The sequence below is a fragment of the Equus asinus genome, chromosome 2 (genome assembly GCF_041296235.1).
Source record: "Equus asinus isolate D_3611 breed Donkey chromosome 2, EquAss-T2T_v2, whole genome shotgun sequence".
In the NCBI taxonomy this organism is placed as follows: domain Eukaryota; kingdom Metazoa; phylum Chordata; class Mammalia; order Perissodactyla; family Equidae; genus Equus; species Equus asinus.
In genome coordinates, this window is record NC_091791.1 from 103,784,415 (window position 1) to 103,802,062 (window position 17,648).

Sequence of the window (17,648 nt, forward strand, 5' to 3'; positions counted from 1 at the left end):
CAAAGGACACTTTCCTGCCACACTGATTCAGCTGGAAATAGCTTTGACTCTTGACACCTTTGGGTTTTGGGCCCCGGCTCCAGGAAAGAGCGGGAGTCCCCAGGGAGCTGCTCGGCGCTCCAGGACCCCGCTCCCGGCTCCCAGTCCAAGAGGTGCAGAAATCAGGCTGCCTGGGGGAGAAGGCGCTCCTGACAGCTGGGGAGGGGCACCCCCTTGACCAGGACCCCCGAGGATCTTGGGACTCTTGCTGGGACGCCCACAGGGACAGGAATACGTCACAGCCACAATCGAGACTTAAAGGACATTTATTTTTTTGAAAGGGTCGAGGGGGACTTTACAAGAGTCTGAAGCAGTAACTAGAAAGGAAGATAAATAAAATACAAAGCCAGTATGTTGTGGCAAAATTCCAGAAAACACACTGAAAAAAATCTTTACAGTTTAAAACTGCTTTACTTTATACATAATTACAAATTAATATACAGCCTCTGGGTTTTAACCCCTTTTTATTTAATAGAATTTAGCACAGAAATGTTCATATAGCATTTGAAAATAACGAATGGGAGCAGAGGTACAGGCGGAGGGAAACGACCCTCCTGCACAGCCTGGCGTCCCCCGCGCATGTGCCGGCCACGGGCTGAGTGACACTTGGGAAACCCCAGGCGAAACCGTCACCACGGGCGAGCCGAGCTCAGTCCCCGTCGGCACTGCCCGTCCTGTCAGTGGCTGAAAGGCAGAGGGGGTGAAGCGGGGGAGCCCCCAGCCCAGGCCGGCTCAGCCCGGGGTCTGGGGCGGGTCATCATGTTCGGTGGCAGCAGACACTTTAGCCCACAGGGTTTGCCCGTCTTTAAACCTTAGCGAGATGGAGAAGGAATTCAAGGCCTGTCAATCTTTTGACAAATTAAATTAGATGAGTACATGGAAAGAAGCCTTTGTTTTTTCCCCTTCCTTTTTTTTTTTTCCTTTTATGGCAGCATTAAAATACTTTTCATTTTAAAACCTGGCCAGCAGGCAGCGGGTTCCAATGCGCTGGTGAACTAGGAATGTTATGCTACATCGAAAGGAAAATGAAGAACCAAACCAAAACAAAGTCTTTGCCCTCTTCCTGGTCTCTGAGGATGCAAGAGGGCAACAGTGCCGGGCTGGGTCCGACCCCCAGGGCCGTGGGCACGTCTGTCAGCCACTGCTACTGTTTAACCTGAAGGGTCACTTCCAGGCTCCCACATTCGAAGGGTGTCCACGAATTGGGGGGGGGGGGTCAATACGCTTTTGCAGCATCTGGGGTCCCCTCCAGGCCATCCTCACTATGGCCACTGAAGCCCACTCACCAGGACTGTCTCTCTAAAGCCCTCCCAGGGCTTGGCTGTCCTCAGGGCACAACGGCCGCTCATCAACAATGGAGTAAACCACAGCTCCAATGAAAATACTAAACCCCGGGGAAGAAAAACCTGGCTATGGGAAAAGAACCTTCGAGACGAAAGGAGGCAATATGGAGGACGTCTGTGAACAGCAACTTCTGCTCAGGTTCTGGCCTCTAAGGTTCTGGTCCAACCTTTCATTTAAGGTGGAGCCTAGTTCATTAGACCCTGACACACCAACACCCATCCCCCCACATAAAGGTACAACCAGCCCCAAGGGTCTTAGAACTTCGTGCTTGCTACTACTAACACTAGGGGCTTGGGAAGACAAGAGATAAGGGAGAAAATTAGCAAGGGACAACTTTTAGTGGTATTACCCTGAGACATTAAGAGGAAAAAAGGTAAGATTCGTACCTTTTCGAAAAAAATCTTGATAAGGATTTCTTCCCCACAGACAGCTCTTGTGGGGATAGAGGATGGAATGTTGGCAAAGATTGAATTATGGCAATTCGCATGTTTTTAACCCTCTCCATTTTCAAAGAAGAAGAAAACAGTTAACACTGTTGATTGTCTCAAAATTGAAGCCAACCAATGAAAGCATTTAAAGTGCACACGTCACCCAACTGGGATGACGACGATTGAGATGATAGAAGTTTTGAGAGAAGATGCAGCCAGCCTCCTTCCAGGAAAGTCGTTAGATTCTGGAAATCTGGGGACTCCGGATGGTGTCTCCGTCTGTCGCCCAAAACTTAAAACGCAACGCCAGGCATGTGATTTCTTGAGCTTGACGGAGAGGCACGGCCTCCGAGCGTGGGGACACTGTGGGGAATTGACTCAGTCACCCTAGAAGACAACCCCTTCTCACAGGAAAGAAACCCAGACAGGGCTGCAGACTCAGTAACCAGAGTGGTTCTCAAGGTCAAAAGCAAGAGCACACGCAGCACAATCGCAGGCAGCTCCCTGCGCGTGACAATAAATCCCCGAGTTCAGCTGCAAAGGGGGCAGACGGCCCAGGCACTAAAGCCCCGTCTTGGTAAGCGGGTCTCTTCTGCATGCAGAATATTCTGGATGAAGTGGGGCAGCTGGGGCGGAGGCAGACTACCTTCTGATGCGCTGATTCTAGACTTGTCCAACCAGAACCTGACCAAACCATTTTAAGTCAGTGGGCAGAGGTGAAACCTCCACTTTCACAATCTACCACTGAAACCAAAGCGACTCAGACGTCACAGCTGGCTGGGAGAAAAGGACACTTTAAACTGGAATCCCACTATGCAGCAGTGAACAGAGACGCCGCGTCACAGCACTCTTGTGATGAGCGGGAGCAGGTCTCACTAGCACTGACCCTCCTTGTCTCAAGCCCAGAACAGGTGGCCTGGCCTCCAGCGACACGGAGGAAGCAGCACGCAGGGCCTCACTCTCAGCTCCCTGCCCTGCCAGCAGAGCGCTCTCTGTGGGACGTGCAGCCACAGAGGGGGACTTGGGCGAGTGACAAGGACAGAGAGCCGGGCTGCATGCAGACCTGAGGAAAACCATGGCAGGCACAGCTGTACCTCGGAGCTGCACGGATCGGTGGAGGGAGCGGCTGGACTTCTTGCTGTTTGGGGTCTCTGGGGGGCCCACCAGGTGCAAGAGAACATCAGCTGGTCGTGTTCTTAGCCTGTTTCTGAAGGGTAAGAAATCTCCACGACAAACACAGGCGAGAGTAGCTCACAGGGACAAGTTTCTTAACTCTCAGGCAAGGAAGAGGACATCCCTCGATCAAAGGATGGGGGGTGCAGGAGGAGCAAAGGAGACGGACCCCTTCCCCAACCCTTCTTCTCTCCTGGGCCTTCAAGACACTTGGACAAATACCGAGGGGTGAGTGGGGCTGGCTGCTCCTCGCTTCCTGCACTGATCAGAGAGCTGAAACCGTTGGGCTTTGTGTGTTCGCCCTTCAAACACACACGCACGCACGCACACACACACATACACAAAATAAATAAAAAAAATCTAAGCTAAAAATTTTAAACCAGACCTCTTTCAAATAAACTGAAAGATAAATATCTCCATCTGCAAGGCCAGCTTGCAACTCATCAACAAGCACCAAGTTACAGATTTTTTTGTTTGTTTTTTAAAAAGTATGTCCAAAGACCCATGCTCCTGAGGGGCAAAGAGCAAGAATGAAAGGCCACATGTAAAGCACAGAATCTTCCAGGGTCTGCCCGCAGGGAGAGCGACAAGTGTGGCAGGTGTACAGCTTCAGAGGGAAGCATCGCCAATGGGGCCTGCCCTGCCCCTGCCTGCTGGGGACGAGCCTCGAGCCAACCGATCAGAACGCAGAGGGAAAAGGAAAAGAGAGAGAAGAGAAAGAGAACACAGGCAGCATCCGTGGCCCCTGCGAGGGGGAGAGCAGAATAACTAACAACCTTTAGACTGGAAACATTTTTTAAGGAATCACATTTTGCCAAGGCCTCCTGACCCAGAAGAACCTTCCAAGCCACCCCTTCGGCCAGCTCTCCTCTGCCTGTCCTGGTGGGAATCACCAGGCAGAGGCTGAACACCTTCACCTGCACCTCCTGCTGGGCCAGCTGTCCTGGCCGAGGGGTGGGACAACCTCGCTGCGGGAGAAGCAGGCGGCACTAGCGGCACAGCGCCCACAGGGCCCCTCTCTCCCAACAGGGAGGGCAGCAGGAGCGGCTCCCCGGGAGCCACGTGAGGTCTCAGGAATACTGCCAGAAGGCTGTGGCCCCTTCTGGTCAGTGACAACCAGAAAGTGTCACACCACAGGGGTCACAGGGAAGCGGCCTCTCTACTTCACTTGTGCCCGAAATACATGGGCAAACATCTTGGAAAGCCAGCATATGATTTCTTCTGGATTTGATGATGAACTTAGATGCTTTTTTTTTAGTGAGTGAAATGCCAAAATTAAGGAGGTACAGGTAACACGCGTTTTCAACACATCAAGCCTTCTCTCAACTGGTTTCCACAAATGTTTGTCATCCCTTCTAAAATAGAATGAGAAACACATGCAGGAGGGGCGAGGCGTGCACGGTGGGTTTACAGGGGGACAGCTCTGGAGGACGTGGGTGCGACCCCAAGCGCCCGCACGCTCCCTGCGCAGCGCCGGACAGACTGTACATCGTTCCGGCGTACCCCACGTGTCCATGCAGATGGGCTACTGTCTATGTACACAGATCAAGGCTGAACGACCTGCTGCTTGAGTTTTGGGCGTGTCCCCCAAATCAAAGGCAGGCAGAGTGTCAGATCTCATTGGGAAACACTCTTTTAGCCTTTAGGAATTCCTGACATGTCAAAAACCATCTCCTGGACTTCTTGGGCCACTACTTTCAGTGTAACATCCTCAGTAGGGTCGGCCCCAGCACGCAAGTCGCCGGCAGCCACCAATCCTGGGCCTCTTCCCCACCCTGACACTCAAGACCGTCTGTTCCTCGGGTCAAGGACCTGGGGCAGCGCAGGAGGACCGGACGCTGGAGAGCGGGGGCGTCCGATGGAAGAGCGCGCACACAGGAGCAGCAGGGGGGCGGGCCAGGAACTGCGGGCTGGGACAGGCGGCGCTGCCTCAGCACGGGGAGGTCAGCAGAAGATCTCTTCCCCCTCCACAGGTCCTTCCGACGCAGGGCCATCTGGAACATGCGCAACCAAAGAGGAAAATGAAATTCAGAAAAAAACTGCTCTTTTCATTGAATTCCCTCCCTTTTTCCCCAAACACAAGTTTCTGGGGATGCAGGTGGACGGCTGGGGCCGGCGGGCAATCGGCTCCCCGCACGCTGCACGACGACCTCAGCGACAGCCTTCGCTACCTGCTGCTCCCGTGAGCCTGACAGGAGCGCTGGACTTTCTGTTTATAAGCAGGCTGCAAACAGAAATTTTTCTCTAACCTCCCACACAGAAGGGAGAGAGCACTCCTAGTGACGAGGGACAGAGAAAGAGTCGGGGGAAAGCGGGGCCTAAGTGGGAGCCCTGTTCAGTGACCGACTCACGAGCTGTGACAGTGAGCACATCACTGCATCTCTCTGGCTCGTGTCCCCTACTTCACAGTCACTTCGAGGGTTCAATCAGATCTGGGAAAATGCTCACCAAGCACCAGTCACTGTCACCAGTTACAGGCCTGGCCCAGAAAGGCAGGGACGACCGTGACTGCTCCACTGAGTAGAGTTTCAGCTACTCAACTAGACAATGAACGCCTGAAAAACGAAGGCTCTGCTCCTTTGCATGCACGTGCACACACAGAATGGGCCCTCACGCTCGTTCACTGGTGTTCTCAGTGTAAGTTCCCACGGTCCTTTGCGGGCAGAGCAGGTGGGTTTGGCAGAAGCACGACAACTCAGCTTTCCCACCTGCGGGGCACCTATCGTTACCCCCCGGGGCCACTACAATCTGCCCACTGTGCAGGGTGCAGGGACGGCTTGGCCGCAGCGAGACCCGGGGGTGGGACTCACCGCCGGGCTGCGAGCGGCCCCCTTTGCTCTTCTTCTTCTTGTCCTTCTTGTCCTTTGGCTTCGCCAACCCAAACAGGCGGGTGGAGCTGCAGCTGGAGCTGGCTGCTGGCGTCTGGCTCGGACCCTCTGGTACTTTGCTTGTTTGGCTGGTGGAACTCAGTATATGAAAAGGCCCCTTATCTTTGGGTGTCCGAGAGATGCTGTTCCTTTTTGGGGACACTGAGAGTTCTGAGTCCAATGACCCTGATTTGGCTATGGAAGGCGCAGACGGCAAGGGGCACTCCTCAGGGTTGGGCAAGAAGGATGGGATCCTCAGCAGCTTCGAGTGTTGATGCGAAACCTGCACATGTGCAAGAGAAGGGGTTTTGACTTCGAGGCCGGCAGCATCCCGGTGCTCACTCCATGAATGCTGGCTGAGAGCAACTGCGTGGGTCAGCCTGGGGCACGCCTGCTACCTGGGACTCTACACCATTCTTTGTTAAAAGATTCAGAACGTCTCAGCTTATTGACTGACCCCCAAGTAGTATCTATGAAAGTGTTGAAAATGTGGCCTTTGATACCATTCATATTTTTATTACCTGCACTTAACCTCAGCATCATCAAGAATTAACAGCTCCCTGGATGAGGCAGCCGAGAAAAGCGCTCCCTGTCCTGAAGACACAGGGGAGCTGGTATCTGAGGACTGACTGACACAGGGACGCAGACACGTATTTCAGGGCTAAGAGATTACAGAAGCCAGCTCAGGCGAGCAGGTGGGTGCACCTCACACCAAGACCCTAGTGAAAGGCTAAACCAAGGACAGAAAGGGAAAGCCCGTCAGTCTGGCCTGTGCCCTCCCTGTGCCTGGGAACCCTGCTTTGTGGAAGCCCCATGGGTTTTATTGGGGCGGGGGTGGAAGCCTTCCTTGCGTCATAAAAAGCAAAGCAGGGCCATTTGCATTCCCCGCCATACACATGAAAACCTCCGTAGGAAGCTCAAGTGCCCCCCTTCGGAAGATGTCAGCTTAATTTTCTTTCATGGTCGAGGTCAGCCAGTCAAACAAATAGCAACATGTTATGAGTATCAACAGACACGTGGCTCTGTGTGCACCCGGGCTGTCCATCTGCCACAAGTGTTGGTGTTGCACAATAACCACGGAGTGTCGCTGAAATAAACTCGGAGTGAGCGCGCTGGAAACCTGGAAGCCTTCCCATCTAAGTGAGCAGCTACAGATAAGAAAGGTTTCATCCGTGGAAGCAAGACAGGTCAGGGATCAAGCCAGCCCGGACATCTGCGGTCCCCGCAGGAACCGCTCTCCACCAAGAGTGGTCGCCTCCCACCCCTCTGCCGGGACAGTTCGGTCACTGCCGCCCCGACCCCACCCCAGGTTGTTTCCGTAACGCGGGTGCCAGTGCCGTTCACTGCCGTCCAGCGAGCGCAGCGCTCCCGCTCCGGGGGGCCTTTCTCCTCTGCGAGCCTCCCCCTCTGGATACGGGTTCCTTTAGGCTGGTACCATTCCATTTCTTAGGTGGCGCAGAGCAGCGGGGGTGCTCCTGAACCCCGCCTGGCTGACCCTCTCAGACACGCCGAGGCTCCCCCAGCCCAGCCCAGGGTGGCGGAGGGAAGTGCCAGCCGGCAACAAGCGCCTGCTGACTTCGCCCCAAAATCCCAGCTTCTCCCTTCTCATCAGCCTCTCAGAGATGCAAAAAAAGATGCTCACTTCCCCACCTGCCCCCTTTCAGCGCAAAAAAGACTCTGCAAAGCAGCCTTTGTGTCTCTGCCCACTTTCCGCTGGTGCTCAGCACACAGGGCTCCTTCCTGTGCCAGCGGCCACCTGGCGGTGACCGTGGGAACGGGAAGCCCTTCTCTGCCTCCCCGCGTACCTGGCCAACGTCCCGCTCCGGCAGCCGCGGGCGCTCGGCGTCGCGCCTCAGCTGCTCCTGCTCCCTCTCGAGCTGCCTCTGGGCAGCGCGCAGGCGCTCCAGGTCTCCCTGGTAGGCGCCCTTGCGCTGCTGCAGCTCGATGCGCTCGCGCTCCAGGTCGCGCTGGCCCCGCTGCAGCGCCTCCTCGCGCTGCGCCAGCCGCGCCTCGCGCTCCTGCAGCGCCCGCTCGCAGGCCTCCCACTCGCGCTCGCGCCGCCGCCGCTCCTCTGCGTGCTGCGCCTGCTGCCGCTGCAGGTTGGCCAGGTCCTGGCGCTGCTTCTCCAGGCTGCGCTGCTTCTCCTGCTCCACCAGCGAGCTGGGCCGCGACAGGCTGCGCGCCAGAGCCCTCTCGCTCAGCATCAGCTTCTGGTCCTCGATGTAGCTGTCCTGCTGCAACACCACACCCTGAGGGAGACACGGCGAGGGAGAAATGCAGCTCTGTCCCGAGGACAGCGAACCTCAAGAGCCCTCCTGACCCTGTGCTGGGGGGAACGAGTCACTGTGACAGACTACCAACTCCCTTTTTTTTTGCTGAGGAAGATTCGCCCTGAGCTAACATCTGTGCCAATCTCCCTCTCTTTTGTATGTGGGATGCCACCACAGCATGGCTGACCAGTAGCATAGGTCCATGCCTGGGATCCAAACCCGCGAACCTGGGCAATGGAAGCAGAGTACCCCGAACTTAACCATTACATCATGGGCGGGCCCCTCTCCTCATTTTTAAGCTGTTCTGGTGAAAATGCTCCAGGATGACCCCTGTGGTTAGTATGTGGGAATGTCAATGGTGCAGGAACTCTCGGTTTTTGGTTAAACTTGGCCACATGCTGTTGACATTGCCTGTAGCGGGGAGTGTGTATATTTTGGAGGTGGGGAGAAGCAGGAATTGGATTGGTTAGATCCTCAAGAAAAGAAGTGAGCAGAATTTAAGGATAATTCCCAGAAAGTACTAAACAGCTGTTTTGGGAAGGCCATTCTATCCAAATACCACACAGAGCTATGGCATATGGAACCTCGGAATCACGTAAAAGCCCTTTCCAGACTGAAATGATGCTCCCAGTGCCTGGTAGCACCCTCTGTCCTTGTGGTGCTGCCGTCAACAGCTCCCGCAGCCTCCCATCTGCTCAGCCATTCCAGTCTCAGAAGGAGAGGATGCTCTAGCCACGGCGTCTTGTAACCTTTCTCATATGGCAGCCTGACTTCTCCAGACTGAGGGCCCCATTTACCCATAAGCAACCTGCAAACTGCCAAGATCCAGGCCAACAATACCCTCTTCACTGTTTTCTGGAAACAACTAAGTGAAGGGATGAAAGCGAAAGGCACGCACCTGCAAGGAGCTGAGGAGCTCGTGGAGATGGACGACGCTCTGGACGACCTGCTGCCAAAGGAACACAGTGGAGACGTCACCTCAGGACTGAGCCTCAGAACCCACCACACCACGTGTCACCCGACAACTCAGCCTCCTGAACACACATGAGGTGCTCGCATTTGCGTGAAATATTTTCATACTGAAAGCACCCAAGAGAATACGCAGGTACCAGCCACCAAGAAAAACAAACAGCATCAAACAAACAAAACACCCGCGAGAGCAGGAGGGACATCAGCACACGTTCAAATGTATTCTAAAGCTCCAGTTACTCAAAGTGGCACAAAATGGCATATATCTCAGTGTAACAGAAGAGGAAACCCAGAAGTGAACCACAGGAATTAGTATATCAATGGGGAAGGAAAGAATATTCAACAAATCGTTCGGAGAAATTGGGTAAATCTTTGGAAAAAATTAAGCTGGGGCTGGTTCACACAAAAAACATTCAAACACATGAAATATTAAGTGTAAAAAAAGAACCATAAAAGGGCTATGAGAAAATATGAGAATGTTTTCTGATCTTGAACCAGGAAAGGGTTTTCAAAGACAGAAGCGATCCAAGAAACCCCACACGCACACACATCAACTTCCACTATGTAAAATATAAAATTAGAAGGCAAAGGACAAACTCAACAGAAAGTCAAACGGAAAAATCTTTGATTTAAAAAAGGCTCTCAAAGAACAGACTAGTGGTTACCAGAGGGGAAGAGGGCTGGGAGGTGGGCGAAAGGGGTAAGGGGCACATATGTATGGTGATGGATAAAAATTAGACTATTGTGGTGAGCACGATGCAGACTATACAGAAACTGATGAATAATAATGTACACCTGAAACTCACAATGTTATAAACTGCTATGACCTCAATAAAATAATTAGAAAAAATAAGTAAAAATAAAAATGACTCTCAGAGATCAGTAAGAAAAGAAATGAAGTACCCTAGCAGAAAAACAGGTTAGGAACACAAACCAGCAATTTATGAAAGAAGAAATACCAATGGGCATTTATGTAACACGTGAAATGGCACAGCTTTCTTTCTAGAGGGCAGTTTGGCATCTTGAGGAAATAATCAATGTGTGTACATGGATGCTCTTGGCTGCATCATTTCAAAAGCAAAAAAGTGGAGAAAGAACCACTGGAAAGATTAAATACATTATGGTAGACAACATCATAACATGCAGTTGTTAAAGAGCATGTTTGTACAAATATGAAATACGGCCTGGGGAAATGCTTCTGACGTATGTTAAGAGAAAAAAGCAGGACACAAAGCTCCAGGAAGTACTGATACAAATTGTATAAAACTATTTTTATACTATTCATAGTCACACAAACAGACATATAAATATACGTTATAGAAAAAAGGCTGGAAATATAAACATCAAATATTTAACAGTAGTTATTTCTCAGTGGTGGGATTATCTTTACTTATTTTTTTCCTTTTTTACATTATTACACATCTTTCAAAGTTTCTACCATGAACGTGTATTCCTTGTATAATACTTAAGACAAAACACAGAAAACTTAATTATCAGGCTTAGCTCTTCTGAGAATACTTTCACCCCTCATTTAAGCTTATTCTTAATAAACAGAAAGAGAGGGAAATCACAGAAGACCAGCTGACTGCCAAGCATCCATAGCGCATCCAGAGTGTATAACCCCTGCTGGGAATGCCTGAGAAACACTGGTCTTGTACTATTTCTTGCCTGACTCTTCTCACTAAATAGAAGGGAAATTTAAATGTAAATTTCGCCAAGTGGGAAAGTCAACTAAGAGCTAATTTCACGCAGCAGATCCAGAGCAGGTCTGCGCGAGCGCAGGTTTATTTCATTTAACGGGACTCCTTCAGGATACCACACTGTTTAGACTTCGTACCAACAAACAGAAAACAGTATCCTTCCGAGTTTGAGGGGAAAAAGGCAAAGGTTCTCTTAATTAAAAATGTCAAAACAAAGCTCCTTGGGGATTTAAGATATTATGTTAAAAGCAAGAAGAAATACAAAGAGCATCCTAAGAGGTACCCCCTAAAAAGCCACTACCGCCCCGTCTGCTCACACACGAGGCTCAGGCTCAGAGTCAGGAGGTGGCAGGAAGCTCGAAGAGGATTCCTGAGGAAGCAGGAGAGGGGCAGTTGAGGGACGCAGTGCAGGTGTCCCTCAGGACAAGCGGAGCTCGCGGAAGGAGGGGGAGGAAGACGCACAGCTGAATCTCTCTCGAACCAGGAGGACGCCGGGTAACTTTTAGAGTGACACCCACACTGAGCAAAAAGCAGTGCTCAAAGAAGAAAACTCAACTTGAATCCTCGAGGGCAAGAAATTACTATGCAGAGTGAGCCACAAATTAATCTGCCCTGTTCCAGCCTTGTGGCTTTGGCGCCAGGCTTGTGTTACAAGTGGCTACAAATTCTCCTCAGTGCACTTGGACAGAAAGAAACCACCGAAGGGGCTTCACAGCGCATGCTTGGAGAAAGCAAGTGGCTTCTCCAGGACAGAGGCAGAGGCCAGCAGAGCAGGCAGCACTCCGGCAGAGCCCCTGAGGCCCTGGGGCGGGGACAAGGCAAGGCGAAAGGAACTGACAACTGCTGCTCACGCACAGATCACAGCCAGGAGGCAGTGTGTTATGACAGCACAAAAGTGAGTATTCCTAACCAGCAATTACAACAAGATCATGTTCTTCTAAACAGCTCATAATGTCCTTACCTCATTGTTTCTTTTAAGCATAAATACCAGGTTGGCATTTCCACCCTACAAAACAAAAAACATGCATTTAAAATAAAAAGGTCCTGAGGCAGACATTATATTTCCTGTGTGTCTCCATGATGCGGTGGCTTCCCATTTCCCTCTCTCCCTCAGACTCCCATGGCAGGGTGATGACAATTTGAGGCTAAGCTGGTACGGAAGCCTTGTTACGGGTTCAGGTCGGTTTGGGGCATTTAAAGAAACCTCCTAATGAGACTGGTCCTGCCAGGGCTGTGGCAGAGCCATGAACGTACACACAGTGTGCTGAGCCACAGAGGCCGAATGGCCGAGAAACGCAACTATTAACTATGTTTGTGTAAAAATGTCCTTGCCTCTTCAAGTAAAGTACGAAATAAAAACAGCAACTCAGACATCCAAAACAAGATCAACTTGGACTCAGAGGGAAGCACCAAGAAGGTCTTAGTGTATTTTAAACAGAAATACCTTTTTCAGACCACTATCCGACTCTGTCCTCCTGAGGTCTTGGCCATCGTCTCCCTCTTCCTTCTCACCTCCTAGACAAATAAAAAAAGTGTCTTTTTTTTTTTTGAAGTTGTGAAATACATTATCCAAGAAAAGAATACAACATACACAGCTTAGGGATATGACATTTCTGAATCCTATTAATGCTAAAAAAGGGGAAGCCATTTAGTGGCAGCTAAGCGATTATTAATAATTTTACTGATGCAGAAGAACGAGAAGCAGAAAGGGAAAAATGAGTATTATCACTCCTTTGGCTACAGCTTAGCTGAGATTCCAGGAACATCTTTTTTATTACTTAAAATGAGCGTGACACTGAAAGCGGTTCTTCAGTGTTTAGCAGCTGGATACGTACTAGGATCTCACTACGACGACAACTGACTGAACGGGACAGAGGTGAGGGGGCTACCAATTATAGATCATTTCCGTTGTGTCTGACAGCCAAGGGCTGCCTAGAAAAGCACGAGTCCAACACACTCACCTTTTGAAGCGTTCATCTGATGGCTGTCAAATCCTCCAAAGGTCTCTGCTCTCCGGGGCAGGGAAACAGGGCCGACCGTGCCTTCTTGCTCAACGGGGCTGCTGACAGCCTGCCCAAGTGTGCCTCCCAGGCTGCCACTCACCAAGCCCTGAAGGATCTCCACTGGAAAAAAGGAAACACACAAAACTGACATCTCGTCTTTCAGGGAGATAAAGAAAACCTCACTGTATGTGCTCACTAGACGTCTATGTATATATATAAAACGTCACTATATGTACAGGGAGCATGATCCGAAAATTTCAGAGGGTGACTAGGTGACTTCCTTTGCTCAGAGAAAGACTTCAGCTGAGGATATGAGTTTTGGTTGGATTCTACAGGAAATTCAGAGATTAAAGAACTTCAGCCTTATTTACATGAGGCCTAGGAAGTCTGAAAGAGCACAGGGAAGGCCGAGTAATTTACCAGAAGAAGCATGGCTTCTGCAGTCACATCCAAAATAGCCAAAAGGAACTCCCTGGAGAGTAAGGTGGGCCAGTGTGAGAACAGCAACTAAAATGGGCGGGGCCTCTGCCCCTCCCGTACTGAGTGGTTCCAGGGGCTGCAGCAGTCTCTATCTGAATTCTCAAATCCGGCCAGCCCCCGGCCTTCTCCAGAGCAGAGTCCCACAGGGAGCAGACAGTGCTGGAAGGGGGATAAAACTGAGCAGGGCAGGCGCAACAGAGACGGAGGCAGAGGGAGGTTCAGAGGGAAGGAGGGACGAGACGGGCAGGGACTCTCACTAGACAAGCCAGCGTATTTTTTAAAAACACTACATGAAAACAACACAAGAGTCCCGTGACGTGAGAAAAGCCATCCGTACCTAAACATTTAAGAAACTTATTTCACATAAAAATGGGCAACAGAAAACATCCAAGTCAAATCCCATACAAAGTTAAGACAAGAGGAAGTGAGAGAAAGGACAAGGGGCATGTCCATAAAACAAAGGACCTGATAACATTAAGAAAATGACACAAGCCAGGAAAGAACCCAGGTCAGAATGAGAAACACAGAAACGAGGCAGCAAAACTCAAGTGTGAACAAAAGAAGAGTCATTTTAGAGATGAAAAGTAACTGGAATACAGGAGCAAATAAACCCAACAGAAATGACTTAAGAAAACAGAAGGTGAAAAAAGAATATTTAAACATCACTAAGATGGAGGCATGAAAGTACTATGAGAAGGCAGCAAGTACTGAAGACAGGCCAAGACGATCCAACAACGGATGATGGGAGCTCCTGAAGAAGACAAAGCAGGGAACAGGAGAATGCTAAAAACGGTCATTCAGAATACTTCTCTGAAATCTGAAAAATCGGAAGCCACACCCCAAAACAGAACACTGCAATCCCGAGAACATCAATCCAGAATGACCAGCACCAAAGCATATTCTAGTAAAACTACTTGGATTGAGGAAAAAATCCTTTGGGCATCCAGGCAAAGAGCACATGACTTACATGGGGGAAATCTAATTAAGAGCAGACTCTGACAGCAATGCTTTATGCCAGGAAAAAACGAATAACATATTTGAGAATAATTAAGATCCCCAAGGAAAGAAAATATGAACTAAGGATTTTACATCCAGCAGAACAGACTTTCAAGTATAAAGGGCACAAACTATTACCAACAGGCAAGGACTCAGGGTATCTGATCCTCACGAGGCTTTCCTGAGACTTCTAAAGAATACGCTTCAGACATCCAAAATGACTAGCCACACTGACCTAAGACCTGGCTGTGGTTCCAGGAGAATGGAGACTATAGGTCAGGGCTAAAAATGAGAGGGTACTGTGTGTGAGGAACAGCTATAAGCTGACAGTGGACAAAGTACAACTGTTTGAAAAACAGAAAAAGGGAGAATGGAGACAGTGTATAAAAATCAAGGTGGGGCCAGGCCAGTGGCATAGTGGTTAATGTTGCACGCTTCGCTTCGGCAGCCCAGGGTTTGCAGGTTTGGTTCCTGGGTGCAGACCTACACACTGCTCATCAAGCCATGCTATGGTGGCGTCCCACATGCAAAACAGAGGAAGCTTGGCACAGATGTTAGCTCAGGGACAATTTTCCTCACCAAAAAAAACAAAAAAAAAAGAATCACGGTGACAGTCATATTAGTATTATTATTCTGACACTGTCATGTGTGTTCAGATAGGACAAAGGCAGTGAGTAAATACAGGATTTTCTACTTCTATGATGTATCCTTTGGACTGAGGATCTACAATGTGGAAGAAAGGAGACACAGATGTAACACAGAAGAGGTTAAGTAAAAGCCCCATAGTCCACAACCTGAATCCATGCTACACACACACATTCCCCCCAGGCTGTCCACTGAAAAGGCTCAACCTAGTAACAGTGAAAACCCCAGGAGCCCACCGTTAGTGCCCAGACTGTGGTAGTGAAATATCATTTCCCAGTAAAAGAAACCAGAGCTCCTTAGAGGAACAGCTGATTCCAGATCCAGGCAGAAAACAAGATGACCCTGGAACATCTCAATATACCCAAGCAGCTCTCAAAGAACATGAGGGTCATGTCAAAAGGACTCAGAAGCCTAACAGAGAGGCACTCACTGGCAAATACACGACATTTTGAACTTTTAATAAGGATAAGAATTGCAAAGATTTGAAACCCATGCAACACTATGTTTGAATTCATGAGTCTGTGATAATATTTTAAAAGTACTGGTCACCTTCAAAGGATGGCCATAAAATAACCATCTTGAAACCTAGTAAATAAAGGGGGGAAAAATCAAGCATTTATCCTTTTATTCAGCTTTTCCTATGTTACCAAAAGGAGACAACTAGCTATTTTGTGCCTCCTGAGGAAAGAGCACAACATTACAAGAACAGCACTACGAGCTTGCCAAAGGTCAAGTCTGAGTAATTAAGCCTCTGAATCCAGCTGTGCATCTGAAGGAACCAGAGGACAGAAGAACAGAACCACTGTACGAATGGAATCCGAACTATGAGAAACTCCACAGGTCAAAAAGCTCAGATTCTTCAAAGCTAAACTGTATAGAAAAGAAAGGGATGTGCAGGGGACTGTAAATTAAGAATCTTAAACGGCATATCAAAAAAACACGAGCAAGATTAAACCACACTGTCTGCGAATAGGCACTTGGCCATAAAACCATCAACATAAGCGACGACTGTGCAAGTCACAGTACCTGCTCCTGTGGGTGGGAGGGATGGAGGGAGGGAGCTCTGACGGGACAGGACATGTGGAGGGGCTTTGGGGGTGTCTGGTCACATTTTATTTCTTGACCTGGCTAGTGCTTACAAGGATGCCCACTTGATAATTTATTGAAGTGAAATATTTGTTTTGGGTTGTTATCTGTATTTGTGCTTTATTTTACAATAAAAGAGTAAAACCTGGTAGATAACATCGGCGTGTAAACCACTCTGGGAAGAGGAGAAGAGGATGCAATTTGAATTACCCTCATTTATGGCACTTTTCATTAAGGGGCCTCCTTTGAGAGCCTCTTCTGTGTTGGAGCGGAAGAGGGTTCTAGAGCTGTGAGTTGGGGAGCAATCGTCTGGCAAGGGAGTGCTGCACTCAGTCATGTCCCGGAAAATCATCTCCTTCTCCTCCAGCAGGAGCAGGATCTGCTGGTCCTTCTGCTGAAGTTGCTCTGCAAGGTGCACGGAGAAAGGGTCAGGGGATTTGACCGGCGGTAGTACGCTGAGATGAATAGGACACCATCGCCACCTTGTGGTAGCTCGTGGGACAACACAGAACAAAGCGTTTTTGTTCCCCACCTTTCTTTTCCATCATGAAGGCAGCATCAAGTTTTTGCTCTGTCATTTCTACCTGGAAAACTATCTGGATCTTTCTAGGCAAACATGGGACTTTCTGACGTAACAAGCTGCTCTTTGTCTCCACTCCTCTGCCTCCTGTCTATTTCTCGTCCCCTCTTCCTGGCCTTTGCCCGTCGCTCTGCATCTGCTCTTTCCACAGTGACCCTTCATTACTGAATCCTGTGAGGTCTTATTCCATCCTTTCCAGCGTGGATGATTCCTCCCCCCTTTTTAAAGTGCTTCTTCTCTCGCTTTGAGGACATCATTGGTTCTCTTCCTACCATTCTTTCTCAAGGCACTTTACAGACCTGCCATCTGCGATGGAATATGTGGGTTCCCCCCTCGGCTCCATCCTTGGCTGCCTTCCATATCTGCACACTTTCCTCCTGGGGAGCTCGTTCACTCCCACAGCTTCAATTCCTTCCTATGTGCTGACAACTCACAAAAAGCATCCCAAATCCTACCTACTTTTTGGGGGGCCAGACCACTGAGTCCCACTGTCAAGAGGCTACCTCCACTTAGATGTCCTGCTCTCAAGCATGTTGGAAACCTCTTTTCTCCATTCTTGCCAAGCCACCTCTTCCCTTCAGCTTATGCTCTCTTCCTCCATCAACATCATCTTCGTCCTCCAGTGCACCCACCTGGAGACCTGGGAGAGAGCCCTCTCCTCACTTGCCCCACCACCCACATGGCTTCCGCATTTCTTCCTCACAACCATCCCCTCTCCAGCCCAGAACCCTATCCTACAGTCTCCCAGGTGGTCTTTCCACTCCCAGTGGCTTCCCCACTTCTCAAGCAATTCTTCCAATTGGCTTCAATACTGATTTTAAAAGTTTAAGTTTAAATTCTGCTAAAAGAACTACATCATTCCCTGTTACTTTTTAAGACCTGGTGTCGTCCCAGCTTAGTCTCCCATCTCCTAATCCTGACCCCCCAGACAGACGACACCTGCCATTCCTTGGCAGACGCCTCAAGTCCGTTTCCACCTTCCATAAACTACTCTTCTTATCTGGTGAAGTAACTTTTTTCAGATGTGGCCCATGTGTCAGCTTCTGTGAGACTCGCCACAGGTGGGGC

General features: G+C 49.7%; 1 protein-coding gene across 19 annotated transcripts in view; it reads right to left on the minus strand.

The window, feature by feature from the left end:
* Positions 1-289: 289 nt before the first annotated feature.
* AKAP13 (A-kinase anchoring protein 13) overlaps positions 290-17,648 on the minus strand; it is a 326,473-nt gene continuing 309,114 nt past the window's right edge. For 18 of the 19 annotated variants that reach the window (XM_070495797.1, XM_070495782.1, XM_070495794.1 and 15 more), the window contains 8 exons: positions 16,211-16,405; positions 12,752-12,913; positions 12,235-12,305; positions 11,752-11,796; positions 9,020-9,070; positions 7,657-8,100; positions 5,795-6,134; positions 290-4,978 (listed from right to left, as the gene is read on the minus strand). In XM_070495797.1, the coding sequence (XP_070351898.1) occupies positions 4,929-4,978; positions 5,795-6,134; positions 7,657-8,100; positions 9,020-9,070; positions 11,752-11,796; positions 12,235-12,305; positions 12,752-12,913; positions 16,211-16,405 (1,358 nt within the window). In that variant the 3' untranslated portion in view covers positions 290-4,928. The remainder of the gene's footprint in view (positions 4,979-5,794; positions 6,135-7,656; positions 8,101-9,019; positions 9,071-11,751; positions 11,797-12,234; positions 12,306-12,751; positions 12,914-16,210; positions 16,406-17,648) is intronic. The other variant, XM_070495767.1, reaches the window with a different exon arrangement.